We start from the raw sequence: 20,740 nt of genomic DNA, 5'->3' as shown, positions 1-20,740 counted from the left end.
AAACATTGAGTGTGGCAAGGGCACAGAATGTACTCTGTGTGGGTATTTCTTTCACCCATTGAAGAAAACATTTAATCCTGTGTTACAGATGGCTTCAGACGGATTTCCAGTACTTTCTGCCTGATTTTCTACAGATTCATGTCAATAGGATTTCTGTTCTCTTACTGTATTTTGATCTGCAGTGATGATGTGCAACTCTGACAAGGCAACTTCGTTGCTGATGCTTAACTTGATGCTGACGTGCAGCTCCGATGCTGAAGACATATGCAAATGAAGTAAAAACAGGCCGTAAAGAATAAACAGATAAGACAGAATCACAGAATTGTTACAGTGCAGAAGGAGGCCATTTGGCCCACCATATCTGCACTGGCTCTCTGAGTATTTTAACTTAGTGCCAATCTCCTGCCTTTTTCCCATAACCCTGCATGTTGTTTCTATTTAGAAAATCACCCAATGCCCATGTGAATGCCTCAATTGAACCTGCCTCCACCACACTTCCAGGCAGTGCATTCCAAACCCTAACTACTTGCTGTGTGAACAGTTTTTTCTCACCTCGCATTTGCTTCTTTTGCAAAACACTTTATAACTGTGCCCTCTGGTTCTCAACCTGTTTACGAGCAGGAACAGTTTCTCCCTATCTACTCTGTCCAGGCCACTCATTATTTTGAAAGCTTCCTATCAAGTCTCCTCTCAGCCTTCTGCTCTCCAAGGAAAACAGTCCCAACTTCTCCAATCTTTCCTCATAATTCAAGCATCTCATCCCTGGAACCATTCTTGTAAACCTCTTCTGCACTCTCTCCAATACGTTCACATCCTTCCTATAGTGTGGCGCCCAGAACTGTACACAATACTCCAACTGAGGTCTAACCAGTGTCTTATATAAGTTCATTATTACCTCCCTGCTCTTGTACTCAAAGCCCCTATTCATGAAGCCTTGAATACTGTATGCCTTAGAAACAGCTCTCTCTACCTGTCCTGCCACTTTTAATGACTTATATACATATACACCCAGGTCTCTCTTCTCCTGCACACCCCTTAATAATATCCTTTATTTTATACTGTCTCTCCACGTTCTTTGTTCCAAAATGTATCACCTCACACTTCTCCGCATTGAACATCATCTGCCACCTATCTGCCCAATCCACCAGGACGAAACAATGTTAAGCAGGGAACATTAAAGCAAGGACATACTGTACCTAACTCTTTCTTCATCGATCCCTTGCCTGACTAGGGTATCATCCGCATAGCCACCCATCGCATGTAACAGGATACAGGTGGAGAGACTTCCTACACACATTGTCCCCAAGGCACATGAAATGTCATGAAGTTCCCACATGGGGCAAGAACTGCAAGCAACAGATCTCAGCTGCCCATCCATGAACTAAAAATTCTCTATTCCCTCTTTTAGAATCTAGTTAGTTTCTTGTTTAAACTATTAATTTTAACTTAAGCCTCTCAATCAGCTCTGAGGTAGTACTCTTATTACTAATTCACTTACTGTTATACTTAATGCACTCATGCTGATGATACTTTTAGCGTCTTTCAATAGTCAGACGATTTGAAACTAGCAGAGACTGCAGTGAATCAGCTATTGTAGGAGTTACAAACAACAGTTTTCTAAAATCCATGCTTTATTTACCAATAAGATTTAACTTGTCTTATCTCATCTTCTAACAACTTGATAACAACCTATGCTTTAGTTCTTCACTGAAGTTGCCTACTTTTATTTTTTTTAACTTTATTAATCAGTTCTGAGATGTGCTTTTCTTGTTTCAGATTTTTTGATAAATTTCTGGAACTTACAATTAATTATTTATATTTGTTGATTTCATGATTACTGAATGCAAAAACATTTTTATTAATTTGCCGTAACCAATTGTTATGAAATCCATTCATTATGTGTCTCTGTGTGCTATATAAGCTTGTAGTCTGTGGAGATTGTAACATTTAAAATACAGGATGCTGCACTGCTTGCTACATTTTTTCCTGTCTGGTAGCAAGGGCGGGACTCTCTTGGAGTGTTGTGGTAGGTCACCAGATCAGTTCAAGTGTCAGTGAACAGCACTCTTGGGGAGTCAGTTTTATAGTCAGCCAGGAAATGTCCTGAAGGTGAAGGACAAAGACAGACAGGAGGAGGTCCCAGTTGAATTAAAAAGGATGAAAAGGGCTGCAGTTAGTAGACTTTAAGTGAACCGGGCCCAAAAGAAGTCTGGAAGATCCATGAAGGTAGCTGATGGTTGGTGAGCCCATGCTGTGGGCCTTTGGGGCAGAAGTACCCCTTTGGAACAGTGATGTTCTGCTTGGCATGGCTAAAATTGTGCGTGTGAGCTAGTGTATGAGTGTACTTGGAAATCCAGGGGAACTTAAAAATCTGGAATATAAAGCTAGTCTCAGTAATGGTGACCGTGAAACTATGATCGACTGTCCTAAAAACCCGTCTGGTTCGCTAATACTCTTTAGGGAAGGAAATCTGCCATCCTTAGCTGGCCTGGCCTACATGTGACTCCAGACCAATAGCTACCTTCATGGATCTTCATGGTTGACTCTTAAATGCCCTCTGAAATGACTTAGCAAACCACTCAGTTCAAGGGCAATTAGGGATGGGCAACAAATTCTGACCTTGCCAATGTCCACATCCCATGAAAGAATAAAGAAAAAAATTCTCAGAAGGCAAGATTGAAACCCTGCAAGATAGGCCATTGTTGAAGCTGTCCGAGTTGGAGCGACCTTTGGAAAGAATTCCAGGGCGAGATCTTCAAAGGTGAAGCTTGTAAATCCTCGTGTGAAAGACAAAGTTTCAGTGAGATTGGTTGGCTCATAATGTGGCAAAAGTCTGGCTGAGTTGTTGAGAAATCAATGGGATTGGGTTTGGTTGCATTTGGCATTTATTCTGTAGTGTGGTGTGTTTGACCACAGTTTGCCTGTTAATTCACATGTACCTCATACTTAACCTGTGTGTTAGAGTTTAAGATAGATATTGTAAATTATTTTATCTTTCTGAACTTGTATTGTTTATTTTTGTTTGTTCAAACCCCATGGAATCTTGTTGCTTTATTCATTTAGTAAGCATCTTGAACCTTAAACTTTGTCTACTTTAAATCGGATCTCCCCCTACAACCTGGGGTTTGGCCAAGGATCAGAACACAATACATAACATTTCCATTACTCTGAATTAGTTTTTGGAGCCTCCCAGAAATGCTCAGCATTTGACTTACAATTGTTGCCCATCCCTAATTGCCCTTGAGAAGGTGATGGTGAGCTGCCTTCTTGAACCACTTGAGTTCATCTGGTGCAGGCACACCCACAGTGCTGCTAGGAAGGGAGCACGAGGATTTTCACACAATCATAGTGAAGGAGCGGTGGTATGCTCTGAAGCCAGGATTATGTGTGGCTTGGAGGGGAACTTGCAGGTGGTGTTGTTTGCATCTTGACCTTCTAAGTGATAGAGGTCGTGGGTTTGGAAGGTGCTGTTGAAAGAGGCTTGGTGAGTTGCTACAGTGCGTCTGTAGTGGAGGGAGTGAATGTTTAAGGCAGTGGATCTAGATGCTGATCATGTGGGCTGCTTTTTCCTTGATGTTGTCAAGTTTCTTGAGTGTTGTTGACAGTGCATTCATCCAGGCAAGTGGGGAGTATTCTGTCATAGACCTAACTTGTGCCTTGTAGAGGGTGGACAGGCTTTGGGGAGTCAGGAGGTGAGTTATTCACCACAGAATTGCAAGCCTCTGACTTGCTGTTGTAGCCACAGTATTTATATGGCTGGTCCAGTTCAGTTTTTGGTCAACAATAACTCCAGGATGTTGATGCTGGGGGATTCAGCATTGGTAATACCATTTAAAAAAAAAAAAATTCTTTCATGGGTTGTGGGCATTGTTGGCAAGGCCAGCAGTTGTTACCCAACCCCAATTGCCCTTGAGAAGGAGGTGATGAGCCTTCTTGAACTACTGCAATCCATCTGGTGCAGGTATCCCACAGTGCTTTTAGGAAGGAAGTTCCAGGATTTTGAACCGGCAACAGCGATGGAACAGTGATATAGTTCCATGTCAGGGTGGTGTGTGGCTTGGAGGGGAATTTACAGGTGATGGTGTTCCCATACATCTTTAGCCCTTGTCCTTCTACATGCTTATGCTACCAGAAAATGCAGATCAGCTGGCCTTTGACCTTAAGAGCGCAGAAAGAAAATTGATTTTCTCTGCATTTGGATTAGATGCTGTGATGCATTGCATACTCTGTGGTCAAATCTAGCTGTGAACTGTATGCACTGGGATTAGATCCATTGCTGCACTATATGCCCTAAGGTTAAATCCAGTATTGTATACTCTGGGGTTAGATTCAGTGTAGCACTGCACATTCTGGGGCTCAATTCACTGCTGCAAAGTAGGCTCTGGGATTAGAGTGCGTGCTGCACCACATGTTCTGGGGTCTGACCCAGTTCTGCATTTTATGCTCTGGGGTTTGACCCAGTGCTGCACTGCATACTCTGGGGTTCAATCCAGTGCTGCACATTAGGCTGTGGTGTTCAACCCAGTACTGCATTGTACACTTTGGGGTTAGATTCAGTTTTGCACTGTAACTATGTAGCTAAATTCAGTGCTGCATTGCACACTTTGAGGCTAGATCCAGTGCAGCACTTTATGCTGTGAGGCTGGATCTGGTGCTGCACAGTATGCTGTCGGGTTAGAACTGTGCTATACAGTATGCTCTGGGATTTGATCCAGTGCTGCATTAATATGCTTTGGGTTACATCCAATTCTCCACAATAAACTTTGGGATTAGGTCTAGTGCTGTACTGCATATCTGGCTGAAAAACAAATGCAGCAAAAATCTATCCTGGTCTGATATCTGGAATGTTAAAATGGGAGAAAAATGACTGTAATCCTGGGCTTCAGGTGTCTCTTCTTAATTTGGTAACCTAAGCTGGCGATGCAAGAAGCTAAACTTTGCAGAACCCCAAAATCTTGTGTCATTTTTGAAATAGTCTTTGCTTAGCTCAGAAAAACAATGATGAAAGTAAAAATAAGAATGAAATTGAAGTTGTGTGTGTATTTGCAGGTCTCCTGATGGGATACTGACCTGTGCAGTGCAAGGACTGTCCATCGCAGACTCTCACTTGGCCGAGCTGGAAGGAGACACACTGCACTTGTATGGGTTTGGTGCACTGGAATCTCTAGATCGCAGCTGGGGCGTTCAGACAGCTGGGACAGTCACAACTGTCTCTTTCATGTTCATAGACTTTGATGAGATTGTCACAGTGTTACCACGATTGAGGATTAAATTTCCAAATATTTTGGTAAGAATATTCTATTGATGTTTCCCAGAGAACTATTCGGTTTTAGAATTAGAAGCTAAGCTTTGGGAAAAAAAAGTGTTCTTTGAATACATGGACACATGTAGTAGTGGTGCCACTGTGTTTTATGGTCACTGTCAGCAGTGGGATTGCCCAGCATTGTGGTAACTCATTGTCGTGATCACCCTCAGCAAAGACTGACACTTGAGGCTGGATTTAATGCAGCTCATCACAGCGGGAAACATGATGGCTGAGCCCGCTTAATCATAGAAAGGCCACATGTCACTCTCCCAGCAGCAGAAAAAACCCCTGTGGGAGGCAGGGAGCAGGCATGTGGAGGAAATTTGTCCGCTTGTAATGGCTTGTCAATTAGAGGAAGCTGGTTCATTGAAATTATTCAAGGCTGAGTTGCGTAGACTTTTGATGGACAAGGGAGTCAAAGGTTTTGCGGCAGAAAAGAAAGTGGTTTTGAGACCACAACCAGATCAGCCATGATCTTATCGAAAGGCAGAGAAGGCTCAAAGGGCTGAATGGCCTACATCATCCCTAAGTCCTATGTTCCCATAATTAGCCCTGAGCTTACCAAAATTTAGTGGTGGCTCAGGGATTACATGTGAGTGGCACATCTCATGTCTTCAGAAGGCTGCCAGACAAACCATGTCAGGTTTAGGGGGAGGGTGTGCTGGAAGGTTGATACTAAACCTGTTTGGCTGTGTCATGATGCACGTTCCTTGCCCAGCAATTCCTGGAGCAGGATTCGAGTCTGCAGTTTCTGGCTCAAGCAGATGCTACTACTGCGCCACAAGACCTCCTTTTCTGCTGTCTAACCTGCTGAGTTTATCCAGCATTTTTTTTTTAATTCCAGTACAAGCCAGCTTAGTGATCTTGTGCCTATATTTGCATCCAACATACTTGTTTTATCATTGTTTTGACAGCACTTAAAGTTCCAAGATACGAATCTTCACAAATTGCAGCAGTTTAATGCTCTGGCACTGGGTCGCAGGTTAGACCAACTCACTGTTAGTTCTCAGGGGAACCCAGTGGTGAACTTCAGCCTCTGGAAATACTATGTCCTCTTCAGGCTCAACCATTTCTGTCTCCAAAAAATAAATGATACGGAGGTAAGCATGTCAAACACCAGAATTCCATTTAATGGACTGAATTTTACTGTAGTTGTTTTGCTAGATACACCTATCTATGTATTTTGAGTTTGAATAATGATCAAATAATCACACCCTGTCCTTCCATCAGAAGTGAATGATGTGCATTACATAATTCTACTTCAAATAGTATCTTAATTCTTATTGAAATTAATATTATGGAATCATACAGCACAGAAGGAGGTCATTCATCCCATTGTGCCTATGCCAACTTTTTGTGAGAGCTATCCAATTTAGTTCCATTCCCCTGCTCTTTCCCCGTAGCTCTGCGATTTTTCCCTTTTCAAATATTTATATAATTCTGTTTTGAAAGTTACAATTGAACCTGCCTCCACACTTCAGTCCAGTGCATTCCAGATCGTAACAATTTGGCGTTAAAAGAATTCTCCTCATCTCTCCTCTGCTTCTTCGCCAATTGCCTTAAATCTGTTTGTGGTTACCAACCTTCTGTCAATGGAAACAATTTATTCTTATTTACTCTATCATGCCTCTCAAAATTTGAACTAATTTATTGAATCTATCTTTAACCTCCTCTGTTCTAAGGAGATCAATCTCAGTTTCTCCAATCTCTTCATGTAACTGAAGATCCTCATCACCGCCAGTATTGTCATAAATCTTGCACTGCTTTGGCCATTCCTGTGCTATATCCTCTTGCCATGCAATAGTCTGTGACATACACCAGCCCCTTGCAGTTCAACATCACACCTGACAAACTTGATTACAGTGGATTTGCTTATAACAAATCTGTGTTAGCTGTCATTTATCAACTGATGTCTTTCCAAGTGATAGTTAATTTTGTCTCAGACTACAGACTCAAAGAATTTCACCACTACCGACATAAGGATGATTGGCCTGTAGTTACTGGATTTATCCTGCTCCCATTTTTTTGAATAGAGTTATTCAGGTTGAGTATCCGTTATCCAAAATTCTCTGGGCTGATTGCGTTGTGGATTTCATAGGGCAGAATTTTTCCCTGAGCGGTCAGGCATGTGCCTGACCTGCTCGAGCATTAAATGACACGCGATGACATCGGGTGAGTGTCCTGACATCATCACACACTTGCATGATATTTTGCTTGGTAGGGACATGCAAGAGTCGGGGCCACGCCCGCCATTAATTAACAGGCCAGTTAAGGCCTTTGACAACCCAGTTAACGGTGATTCATCGTTTCCCGTACGACTTTTCACTCATCGCACGGGCTGGCGGGCAGGACACAATTTGCAAAGCCTCATCCATGGGCAGGATAAAAAGGTCAGCAGCATTGTCAATGTGAGTAGTGAGGAGTTTTGGAGATAACTTGCTGCTGGCAGCTTATTGAGACTTGGCAGCTTAATCTCTGATTGGGGCTTCTTTTTCAGCATTTCTAGGCTTCATTGAACTCATTGGTGTCTTCCAGGCCTCCAGAGGATTCAGAAAGTGTGGACCCTTCCAGGTATCAGACAGCCTTCCCTTACCCTGATAATGGGGATTGTGGTCTCTGCTGGAGGCATCTCCTCTGAAGAGGAGCAGGGGAGCAGAAGGGAGAGGAGGCCAGGTGTCCCAGTGCAGCTTCCAGGGGAGGGACCTGTGGGAGGAGAGGCACAGGCACAAGGGACACAGGTCCAGCAGGTAGCCCAAGGTGGAAGGGGCCACAGAAGATGCCACTATCCTGCGGCCAGGGCATACAGGCAGCCCTATGTATAATGTCAAAGGAAGCTCCACTTCTCAATGGAGACTGTGACCTCTATTTGACAGATGATTGGGCCTGAGATCAGCTCCGACTGTGTGGCTGGACACCCCATGCCAGTGGCTCTGAAGGTCACAGTGGCCTTCAACTTCTATGCCTCCGGCACTTTCCAGGGCTCAGTGGATGATCTGTGTGGAGTCTCCCAGTCAGCTGTCCACAGTTGTGTCAAGCTGGTGACAGAAGCACTGTTGAGGCAGATATTGACTTTCATTCATTTCCGTATGGACAAGGCCAGTCAGGCTGAGCGAGCCAGAGGCTTTGCAATGATTGCTGAGTTCCTCTGCGTCCAGGGTGCCATTGACTGCACATGTGACCATCAAGGCGCCAGCGGGTCAGCCGGGTGCCTTCGTCAAAAGGAAGGGTTTCCACTCCATGAACGTGCAGATAGTGTGTGACCACGTACATCCTGAGACACTCCCAGGTGCTGGGGCTCTTCAGTGTTCCAGCCCGACTGGATGGATGGCTGCTGGGTGACAAGGGCTATACCTTGAAAAGGTGGTTCATAACACCTCTCCGCCACCCAGAATGGAGGCGGAGCAGCAGTACAACAGGAACCATGCCTCCACAAGGGTGGTGGTAGAGAGATGCACTTCCGATGCCTGGACCGTTCAGGTGGCGCACACCAATACCCCCCCCAGAGCGGGTGTCACTGATCGTGGTTGCATGCTGCGCTTGCCACAATCTGATACTGGCAAGGGGGGGATGCAGTGGTGGAAGAGGATCTTGATGCAGCTGCAGAGGCCACAGATGATGAGTCCAGTGGTGAGTCTGAAGAGGAGCACAGTGAGGAAAACGCTGAGGGCGTGGAGTCAGATCTTGGTAACCTCCAGGGAGGCAGGGACACCAGAGATTCTTCGATCCAACGCTGCTATAGACAGGCTGCCAAATAAACTACCACCTCATGCCAGGGCTGTCACCTCCATCGTGTATCGCAGAAATGACCCTTTACTTGGTCCCCAAGATACAGTCAGTGCCTGTGCAATAAAGTTTTGAGCCACCCTCGTCCAGCATTACACACTGGCCTACCCTGCACCTACAAAACAAATGAAGCATACTCAGGCCAATAACACAAAAGCAAATGTAATTTAATGTTGGAACTCACATAGTCTTCAACGAAACAATATCCAGTGTTGGTAGTCACACCATTAAAAAAAGAAAAACAAGGGGGAAACAAAAGGGGGAACAAAAGATCATCTGTGACCAGTCCCTCTTGTGATTAAGGTGCTTTAAACTTACATTCACGGGTGCCATATCTAGGTGCTTTCCCCCTCGCTGGCACCAGTATTGGAGACAGCCTGCTGACACTGCTGTCCTGTTGGCCTTGATAACCTCTTGGAGGTCATCCTGTGACCTGTGGAGCCCGTGCTGACCCCATCTGGGAGGGAGCAGCCAGCGCCATGGCTGCCATCTCCCCAGTCACTGCAGACTCATCAGATGCGATGGTCACTGGCAGAGGGACGGAGGAGCTGCTACCATCATCCAGTGCACCCTGAGAGAAGCCCGCAGAGACAACAAAGTAGCTCATGTGCCAATGTGAGGTCACTGTGAACCTCTCTGCTCGCCATTGACGGACGGGCGCCTAGCTGGGATACTGGGTGCCCAATCCATCTCCCACATGGACAGTGACCACCTGAGGTCAGTGCCTGTGTAAGGGCTTCCAGGTCCAAGTGCAACCCAGGAACCCCTGATTCCGTTCCTGGAGCAGCCTCTCCATGAGAGTTGCCACTGTCTCCATGGAGGAGGCATTGCGCTCGGCCATGAGGGTTAATGCAGTGCTCACGCTCTGCAGGGACTCCTCCACAATGGAGACTATGGCACACATACCCTCTTGGATCTCCACCAGATCCTCCCGTATACCCCGCTAGATGTCCAGCACCTGCTGCCTAATGGATGACTCCAGGGGCTATTCTTCAGCCTTCACTGAGCATCATTCTGGTCTTCAGAGTCCTCTGACTGCTGGTGCCCTGAGCACTCTCTGCCTCTGCTTGCACCTGAAGTGAGCGTAAAGTGCCCTCACCAATGCGCACCATGATACTAGCCACCAAACTAATGCCCACCGAGCTGCTGGTATCTGCACCGGTGCCTGGTTCAGAGAGTGGATGTGACGCAGGTGCTTGGGGAGAATGGCGGTCTTCCGGGGTCAGGGTTGGCCTTTCAGGCTCTGGAGAACAGAGGCCTGCTGGCGAACCTAAAAGGGAGAAGAAGGGCATGTCATTCATTAAAGTCATCACAGTATCAGTGTGCACGCCTGGCACCCTGATGAGACAATGGAAATCTGCATCACGGTGCCCTCGTCTTTCAACAATCAATGGGGACTCCAGGTTTGAGGCTCACATCAACGAATGGAATTTTCATCTCAGTGCACTGCACTCTTAGCTTCATCTGACACCAGAGCCTCACTGTGGCCGCTTGACCAAAGAGCTCCAAGGCCTCCTGCTCGTACTGGGAGATATGAGGAGGTGTTGGGGTTCTTCGCCAGTCTGCGACCTCTCAGTGTTGTTATGGGATGTCTTCTGAAAGAACAAAGGAGTATTGATTAGTCCACTCTCTACCTGCAACGCCATTGCAGCCTGACCAACCCAGCTGAGGGCTACCTTGCAGGGCACATCCGGGTTGTGGCCCTTGACTACAAGGCAGTCAGTCAAAGCAGCCAGGGCTCAGCCCCTTGGCCAGCACCGGTGTGATTGCCAGTTTGCACTCAGACTCTAACACTCCTGAGCTCTACAGGGTGATGGCCAGCCCAGAACAATTCAACACACTGACCCATGCCAACATGATACTCACCCTTCCTAAGCACAGCAGGTCATTGAAGTGCTGCCGGCACTGCACCCAGGCGCACTGCACCACATCGTGGCTGCTCACCAGGGCTGCCACCTCCTCCCGTGTCTTTGTGAGGTGTGTTGGCCTCCTCCTCCCATCTCTGGGGTCAAGGGTGTCCCTCCAGGCAGCCCCCTCCTCTAGGAAGGCAGTGAGGCACTCGTTGGAAAAACAGGGAGCCCAGTGTCCACTTGACCTGCCCTCCCCCCTGGCATTTGCTGCTGCATTTGATTCCACCTTTACAATAGCAGACAGACGTGCTTTGCTGGCAGCCTTTCTAGGGCTGCCTGGGTTGTTTTTAATCCGGCCGCCAAGTCGCTATTGGACACAGCAGCCGACAAGCCCCTGGCCCCGTTCAGCCATTCTTGGCCAGTAATGAGCCACGTTTCACACTAGGTGGGCCGGCGTGAAATCGTGGTCAGGCCCCGATCGCGGATGGCGGTTAGCTTCCCGACCACTCCCGCCCACCTGCCCGCCCGTCCGACGAGGGCAAAATTCTGCCCAAAATTTTGGTTTTCGGATACCGCATATAGAACTAGGCCTACTTACATTTCAATAGCCTAAGCTTAGGCTAGCTATAGTCTACAGTAAATAAAATGGCAAGGAAAATAAGATGTATTACTGAATACAGGGTAACTGTAATAAGTTCCCACCTGTGGCGCCATCTGCCATTCTGCTTGTAGGAGGGGATTCAGAGTGTACTCTGCTGGGAGGCATTCTTGAATAGTTCTTCCAGCTACATCTGCCCCATCAACATTGGTCTTTGTTTCATAAGTTTGCCTTTTATTTTATAGATTGACATTATTTCTTGCTCACTTATGATTGCACATTGTTTGAGTGCATTTATCAACCTGTCACACATCTTAATAGCATGGTCTGTGAGCACTTTCTCTACCATATTCACTATGTCATCCTAGTCATCATTGTTTTTATCAAGTTGAGCTTGACTTAACACCATTTCTGCAATTTCCCGGTCAATCAAATAATGCATGCCGGGAGTGTTGTTATCAATATAGCCCCAGCTATTCATAATATAAATCAGTGATTTGGATGAGGGAACCAAATATAATATTTCCAAGTTTGCTGATGACATGAAACTTGGTGGGAATGAGTGGTGAGAAGGATGTTAAGAGGCTTCAAGGTGATTTAGCCAAGTTGAGTGGGCAAACATATGGCAGATGCAGTATAATGTGGATAAGTGTGAAGTTAAAACAGAATGCAGAGTATTATTTAAATGGTGAGTGGGAAATGTTAACGTACAAAGGGACCTGGGTGTTCTTGTACACCAAGCATGCAGGTACACCAAGCAGTTAGGAAGGCAAATGATATAATGGAAACAAAAACAGAATTACCTGGAAAAAATCAGCAGGTCTGGCAGCATCGGCGGAGAAGAAAAGAGTTGACGTTTCGAGTCCTCATGGCCCTTCCACAGAACTGAGCGAATATAAGGAGAGGGGTGAAATATAAGCTGGTTTAAGGTGGGGGGTGGGGGGGGTGGCGGTGCGGGGTGAGAGAAGTTGGGGGGTGGTGTGGTTGTAGGGACAAGCAAGCATTGATAGGAGCGGATAATCAAAAGATGTCAAATGATATATTGGCCCTCATTGCTTGAGGACTTGAGTACAGGAGCAAGAGTGTCTTACTGCAGCTGTACAGGGCCTTGGTGAGACCACACCTAGGCCAGAATTTTACCTTCGGTATGCGGGCGTGCGCCCGACATGCCCAAACATAATATGACGCGCGATGATGTCAGGCGTGTGTCCCAATGTCATTGCGCACTCCTGCGATATTTCGTTTGGCAGGTGCTCAATGGAGTTGGCTGCGCGCCTGCCGATAATTGAAAGGCCTATTAAGACCATTAACGAGCTAATTAACATGAAATTTACACAGCCCGTCCAACCTAATGGTTGGCAGGCAGGCGAAAAGTCCAAGCAGCCTTTACATTTTTTAGGAAACCTCATCCATGAGCAAGTTGAGGTTTCCTAAAGCTAAGAAAAATTAAATAAAAACTGTATTTTGAAAATAAAAACATGTCCCATCTCATGTGACACAGTCACATGAGATGGGACATGTTTCATTAAATTCTTAATGTATTTATTTTTTTAAAAAGCGCTTCAAAAAAAGCGCTTCAATCTCCCTGAGGTAGCTCCGTGCTTCAGGGAGATTGAAGCGTTCTTTCACACGTATGCACAAACTGCGTGCCAAGCCTGGTCTCCCTCCTACCCCCACCCACATAAGTAGCGCTTGAAAAACTCAGGCCCTAGAGTATTGTTTACAGTTTTGGTCTTTTTACCTAAGGAAGGATATACATGCCTTGGAGGGAGTGCAGCGAAGGTTCACCAGACTGATTCCTGGGATGGCAGGATTGTCATATGAGGAGAGATTGGGCTGACTAGGCCTGTATTCACTGGAATTTAGAAGAATGAGAGGGGATCTCATTGAAACATATAAAATTCTGACAGGGCTGGACAGACTGGATACAGGGATGAAGCTTCCTCTGGCTGGGGCGGGGGGTGGTCTAGAACAAGGGGTCTCAGGATACGGGGTAGGCCATTTAGGACTGAGATGAGGAGCAACTTCTTCACTCAGAGGGTGATATACCTATGGAATTCTCCACCTTAGGAGGCTGTGGAGGCCAAGCCACTGAATATATTTAAGAAGGAAATAGATTTCTAGATCCTAAAGGTGTCGGATATGGGGAGAGGGCAGGAGTATAGCGCAGAGATAGAGGATCAGCCATGGTCATATTGAATGGCGGAACAGGCTTGAAGGACCGAATTACCTACTCCTGCTCCTATTTTCTATATTTCCACAGGGAGGATTTTCCTCTCGTCGGTAGGGTGCAGCAAGTGGGCCTGCGATTGGGCCTCAGCCGTGATTTCATGCTCGCTGGCCATTAATGTCCATTTTTATTTTATTTTTAATTAACATTGGAAACCTCATCCCACCTGTGGATGAGGTATCCTCAAAAATCCAAAGGCCGCTTGGCCATTTTGCCCCCCTGCCAACCGTTAGGTTGGACAAGCAGGAAAAAATTCCATTTAATTAATGAATTAATGGGCTTAACTAGCCCTCTTAAATGTTGGTGGGCATACTGTCGACTCCCACGTGTGCCCACCGATCAAAATATTGCGCGATTGCGCAATGACATTGGGACACTCGCCCGACATCATCACACAATATTTTTCTCCCGTTTGGGATCAGCACGCGCTCGCCCGACAGAAGAGGAGCTCTGCCCTATGTTTCTAAAACTCGCCTCCAGTGTATTCAAACATTCCATTGATATACCCTTTGCATACTCAAGGAGCTGGTTTACCAGATTATTTTTCCTTGTTCATACAAAGACTTGCAAAGTTTTTGTCAATATAATCATCTTTAATGAATCATAAAGTCATAGAGTCATAGAGGTCTACAGCACAGAAAAAGGCCCTTTGGCCCATCGAGTCTGCGCCGGTCAAGCAAGTACCTAACTATTCTAATCCCATTTTCCAGCACTGGGCCCAAAGCCTTGTATGCCATGGCATCCCAAGTGCACATCCAAATACTCCTTCTTAAATGTTATGACTGCCGGCCGAAGGTTGGTCAAGGTATCTTTGTCAACAAGGAACCAGGCATTAGCAGATGCATAGATGGCACCCTTAACTGTAAGCTCCTTTTGGAAGCCTTCCACCCCCAAGGCCTCTGTTCACAGCACCAAGAATACTACTCAAAATGGAGTCTTTATATTTACGTTTCATGGACTGAAGAATACCTTAGTCCATTGGCTGAATTAATGAAGTACGTTGGGAGGAAAGTAAACAGAACATTGTTCTTCACCAACAGGGGAACGTGCTGAACAATCGTCCAGGAGCAACATGATTTTATAGTATTCTTCAGGTCCAGCTATCTGACAATGCGTAAGCGCCTCTGGTACAAAGCAGTTGTGAAAACAATCAGAAAAAGGTCCTTAGCTACCCAGGCTCTCTTATTGGCATAGTAATGAACAGGTTATGTCCGAATACCCTTGAAGCTCCTGGGACATTTGCTCTTCCTGATTACAATTTACCTTTGTGTATCCCAGTCGCATTTGCACAACCAAAGACAGTCAATCTATCGCTTTCAGTGCCAAGGCGGTTTATATCTGTAGCTAGAGATGCTGCTATGGAATTAGTGAATTCTTTCTTTAAAAAATCTTTGCCTACTGCAGAATGGAGACAAGGTAAAATTAATAGACAGGGTCCAAGCTTGTTAGTTGGATGGTGAGAGAGAGAAGATAAGAGTTCCACTTAGCTCTACTGCTAGTCCAGTTCTTCTGAGAGACCTATACGCTTAAACCATATAAAAGCCTTTGGCTCATCATATGATCTCTCTCCAATTGCCAGTAATTCAAACATAATTGCATATTCCAATTATAACTTGATTAATTCACCTGGAAAGCTATCTTAAAAATCAAGGTCTTTTTGTCCAAGCAATTAATCTTTGAGTGGTTTGTCTTCAGTTGTTGAAAACTAGGTGGCTTCCATAGATGTCTTATCCATAGGGCAGGAAGGAAGGTCATTCATAAACCCAGGGAGAGGAGGGGTTGGTGCCATTGCCTGTGATGGTTTTGGCTGTGACAGAAATCAGCTGGAGATAACAAGTTTGACTCTAAAGATCCAGAAAAGACCTGGGCAGCCTGTAGAAGAACACCAAAGAGCCACAGCAGCTGCGTAAAAGGCAGGATCATATTTGCCTTTTAAGAACCTGGAAGCTGTAAAGCCTTTAGAGCCTTGAAGCCTGATTCCTGAATCCCACGTCCATCCGTAAAGAAATTGGATCCTCTGTTATAAAACCCAGAAGTGCTTAACATTGCGACCTGCTGAACATTCATCTCTTTGAGGGAATCCTGCCACAATCCAGATATCTGACTTAAGCTATTTGAAACCATCTGAACTACAATTGAAGAGTGGAAAAAAACTCCTTTTCTTATTGGGCCCGCAGCAACTGATCTTCTACAGCAAGCCAAATACGTGAACTGTTAACTATTCTTTTGGTTTAATCCTTGTAGAAGCGCATTATCTTCTTGAATTGTATCTTTCTTTAGTGTGTGGTGCATGACTGAAGTTGCATTTAGATTTTTAGGGTGAGTACATGAATAAATAACCCTCTTTATTTACACCCACAAAAGACTGTGCTGGTATTTAAATTGACTACATGCTAAAGGGGACTTAGAACACACACAACTATTCCAAGGAAAACATACCCTGATTATGGACAGTAAGGCAGGGAATTAGGGGTTTCAATTTATCCCTCCTTCCCTGCCCTCTCCTGGATCAAGCACAACCTGTTCCCGTATTAGATTAAAAATTTACTGATTTAGAAAGCAATTTTGTGGACATTGTATAAACTCTTCCTTTTTCTTGCTCTATGTATTATTTATATCTTTGGCTTTATTGTTACTGGACTTTTTCTTCTTTGTCTAGATATTTCTTTCTTTGTCTGCCCTGTTTGGTGGTCAAAATATACTCCCAGTGGAACAGCAGTTTCCTTCTAATTCCTGAACTTTATCATCGTCTGCTTTTTTCATCCCCAGGTTCTAGAGTTGTAATGGATTCTTTGGTTAACACTTGATGTTACAGAAAACATCCATAACATAAAGTATTTTATGTATTTGTATAACATCTTGATCCTAGTTTGGGTGGAAGGATGACTGAAATGTTTCCAACTTTTTGCTTCTGGATTAAAGCAACATATTTCTTCCTGTTGACCTCATTGGGACCTTTATCAATTACTTTTCTCAAAGGGTCGTGAATCTGTGAAATTCACTACCTCAGAGTGCAGTGGATGCCGGGACGCTAAATAATTTTAAGGAGGAGATAGACAGATTTTTTAATTAGTAACGGGTTGAAAGGTTATGGGGAGAGGGCAGGAAATTGGAGTTGAGGCCAAAATAAGATTAGCCATGATCGTATTGAATGGCGGGACAGGCTCGAGGGGCTGAATTGCCTACTCCTGCTCCTAGTTCTTATGTTATCATTATGTTATAATGTAAAAGTATTTATTTCCATTGTCCTTAATGTACTTGGGTTAAAGCACAATATTTTTCTTTTTATCTGTGACAGGTAACTCCCATGGATATAGTAATGGGTGAGCGATTCTTTGGAATTTTGGCACGTGTGGCTGCCTCTGATCTCCCCCAGCCTCGGTTGCTTTCATTGCTGGGAGAAATCAAGTAAGAGCTAACAGATAATTATGATTTAACAGATAGTTAAACAATCAGTTCCAATGTAATAAAAATGTCCACTGCTATGTTTGTAATAATTAGTATCAGCTTCATTATGCATGTAACTCAAGTTGTGCCTCCCTTGAAGTGCTTAAGGGGGAAGTGTACAGAAAGCCATATAGCGTCAGCAATGGCTCAGTGGTAGGACACTCATTTCTGGTCTTGGGTTCAAGTCCCACTCTAGAGATTTGAGGACAAAATCCAGACTGGCAGGCCCAGTGCTGCACTGAGGGAGCACTGTATTGCTAGAGGTGCTGTCTTTCAGCTGAAATGTAAAAATGAGGCCCCAGTTGTCTTCTTTGGTTGACATAAGAGTTCCCATAGCACTCCCCTAGAAGAGCCAGCTAATTCTCCCAACGTCATGTGAATATTAATTCAACAACCAACATGATCTGGTCATTTTCTCATTGCACTTGGCAGATTCTTGCTGTGCACAAATTGGCTGCTGCAGTTCCATATATTACAACAGTGAATACACTTAAAAAGCACTTCATGTTAAAGCACTCTTGGATGTATTGTGAAAGGTGCAGTAGATATGCAAAATAGTTCTTTGTTTCTTATCTGATCTGGAAATACATTATACTAACACCAGGGCTTAGATTCTTTGAGTGTTTTTCAACATACTCAGGTAGATTTAGCATTGGTTGGGAGAGGAAACTAGATTGAGGAGGCACAGAGCTGAATCATAAAACAGAAAATCCTGGAAAAACTCAGCGGTCTAACAGCATCTGTGGAGAGAAAGACAGAGCTAGCGTTTCAAGTATGTATGACTCTTCTTTGGAGCCCTGAAGAAGAGTAATACGAACTTGAAACATTAATTCTGTCCTTTTCTCCACAGATGCTGTTAGACCTGCTGAGTTTTTACAGCATTCTCTGTTTTTGTTTCAGATTTCCAGCATCTGCAGTATTTTGCTTTTATCAGAGCTGAATCATGACCCTTAATAAAATCCTCTCAATGTGATGTCATGGGCAGCAGCACCTATCAAAATACTGACCACCTCTATTATGGCAGTTACAGTCTCAACTGAATTTCCTTCTCTTACTGCCTGAAACATACCTCCTAAATAAATATCAGTATAAAAGATTGTAAGAACATAAGTAATAGGAACAGGAGTAGACCATTTGGCCCCTTGAGCCTGTTCCGCCATTCAATAAGATCGTGGCTGATCTTCTGTTTCGATTTTCACATTGCCATCTACCCCCAATAACCTTTGATTCCCTTGCCTAACAAGAACCTATCTACCTCTGCCTCTAAAATATTCAATGACCTCGCCTCCACCAGCTTCTGAGGCAGAGAGTTCCAAAGTCTCACAACCCTCTGAGAGAAAACATTTCTCCTCATCTCTATCCTAAAAGGGCGATCCCTAATTTTAAAACAGTTCTGGACTCACCCACAAGAGGAAACATCCTTTCTACCTCCACCTTATCAAGGTTGTTCAGGATCTTGAATTGACATGTGGGCATCGCTGGGAAGGCCAGCATTTGTTGCCCATCCTTAATTGTCCTTGAATTAAGTGGCTTACCTGGCCATTTCAGAGGGAAGTTAAGAGTCAACCACATTGCTACAGGTTTCGGGTCACATGTATGCCAGACCAGGAAGGAACGGCAGATTTCCTTCCCTAAAAGACAGTAGTGAACCAGATGGGTTTTTATGACAATCGCTGATAATTTCACGGTCATCGTTACAGGTTGCTGCAGGCAAGCAGAAATGGGTATAAGGCCCCATTTTGTATCAGTTTCTACTTTGCTGCTGATAACTTTTTAATGTATTTTATCTGTTTTTGGCCTTGCGGATGGATTTCAACATTGCTCTTGGTGTTATGGATCCTTTAATTTTTCCACTTTAATATTCATCACTGGAGACAATGGTGTTTTTTTTAGGGGATCCTCTTTTATCTGTGCTGTGATGAGACTAGAGAGCAACACAGGAAGGTCAAGCTGGAAAAGCATCATAGGAGTTGTATGGCACTTCCCTGCAATTACCTGGAATTAGCTACCTGTCTCTGCTGAGGTTTGGGAAAATTGCATTTTTCTTAGGGAATACAGGAATTTTGCCACTTGCTTGTCCAAGACCTGGAACCTACTTTTACATGAGCCATTGATTGTTTATCTAAATAAAAATCACGGCATCACTTAAATTGTGTCATTGACTATTTTCAGGCAATAGCAGGGGCAGTGTGTAACATCCATGAATTGGCTGTCCACTGATGCATTGTTTGCACAAGCTGCCTAGTTCATAAAATTTTCTGTGGACTTATCACCTGTGAGGACAGTCAAGTTTTTATTAGAGTGTCAGAATTTTTCCACATACCTGGTATGTGATAAATGTACCTGGCATCTGATAATGAATATGATTGCTTGCTACTAAAGGAGCTGGTACGATTCCTTCATTTTAATACTTTACCATATTACCATTGGATGGTTGGTTAGAGATGTATGCAATTCTTTGAAGTTGTAGTCTAGCCAGGGAATTATTTATTGTATTACAATGCAACTTTACAACTCATGGAGGAGTCCTGATTAATCCCTTGGAGGGGAAAATGAAAGCTGAATAAAACAAACAGGACAAGCACACACCCCAGATCTGCAAGTAAAAGCACTTGAACATTTTCAATTACCTGGAAGCTTGGAATTATGTCGCAATGTTATTGCAATTTAGTCTGCATTGTCCAGATCTGATTCCAGTTTTACAACACTTTCTTTGGTCAACTTCTCAATCACCTTCAAATAGCCTGTGAGGAAGAGTTTTCACCTGGCATCTTTCACTCCCTCTGTGTCTTCAACAATGACTGAAGAGGAATAAAATGAAGTATGGGCTAGAATGGATCAATAATTGCTGGTGTGAGTTGAAGACATTTACTGCTTGCTAGAAGATTCACAGAAGCCTGGTCACTGAAGGATTGTCAAGTTGTCTGCTGTTTCACCTTTTATCTATGGAATAATGTCAGAAACCTCAAAAGTGAAGACAAGATAACTCTGATATTTTTTGTGATTTGCTTTAATTCTCTTTTTGAATGCAACTGACATGTCACATTTTCACTAGTTCCCCAGCATTCAACTTCCCAGCTATTACTTGATCCTTTCAATTTATTTATTGTCCAGACCCTTCTCAAAATTCTCACAATGAAAATGAATACAGAAGTGGAATGCATTTGTGAGGGCCAATTTGCTCCTGACCTCGTTGCAGCCTTGGTTCAAACATGGACAAAAGAGGTGAGATGAGAGTGACTGCCCTTGACATTGAGGCAGCATTTGAATGAGTTTGGCACTAAGGAGCCCCAGCAAAACTGAAGTCAATGGGAATCAGGGGGAAAACTCTCCTGTGGTTGGAGTTCTACCTGGCACAAAGGAATATGGTTGTGGTTGTTGGTGGTCAAACATTTCAGTCCCAAGACATCGCTGCAGGAATTCCTCAGGTAGTGTTCTAGGCCCAACCATCTTCAGCTGCTTCATCAATGACCTTCCCTCCATCATAAGGTCAGAAATGGGGATGTTCGCTGAAGATTGCATAATGT

At 44.4% G+C, this 20,740-nt stretch overlaps 1 protein-coding gene across 5 annotated transcripts in view; it reads left to right on the top strand.

The window, feature by feature from the left end:
- The window catches only part of LOC121272153 (leucine-rich repeat-containing protein 49), a 244,678-nt gene that overhangs the window by 176,983 nt on the left and 46,955 nt on the right, over positions 1-20,740 (top strand). For all 5 annotated transcript variants that reach the window (XM_041178664.1, XM_041178665.1, XM_041178663.1 and 2 more), the window contains 3 exons: positions 5,050-5,287; positions 6,220-6,405; positions 17,065-17,174. In XM_041178664.1, coding sequence (XP_041034598.1) covers positions 5,050-5,287; positions 6,220-6,405; positions 17,065-17,174 — 534 coding nt within the window. The remainder of the gene's footprint in view (positions 1-5,049; positions 5,288-6,219; positions 6,406-17,064; positions 17,175-20,740) is intronic.

Source organism: Carcharodon carcharias, chromosome 32, assembly GCF_017639515.1.
Source record: "Carcharodon carcharias isolate sCarCar2 chromosome 32, sCarCar2.pri, whole genome shotgun sequence".
NCBI lineage: Eukaryota > Metazoa > Chordata > Chondrichthyes > Lamniformes > Lamnidae > Carcharodon > Carcharodon carcharias.
The sequence above is the reverse complement of the archived record's forward strand: the minus strand, read 5'-3'. Positions and strand labels throughout refer to the sequence as shown.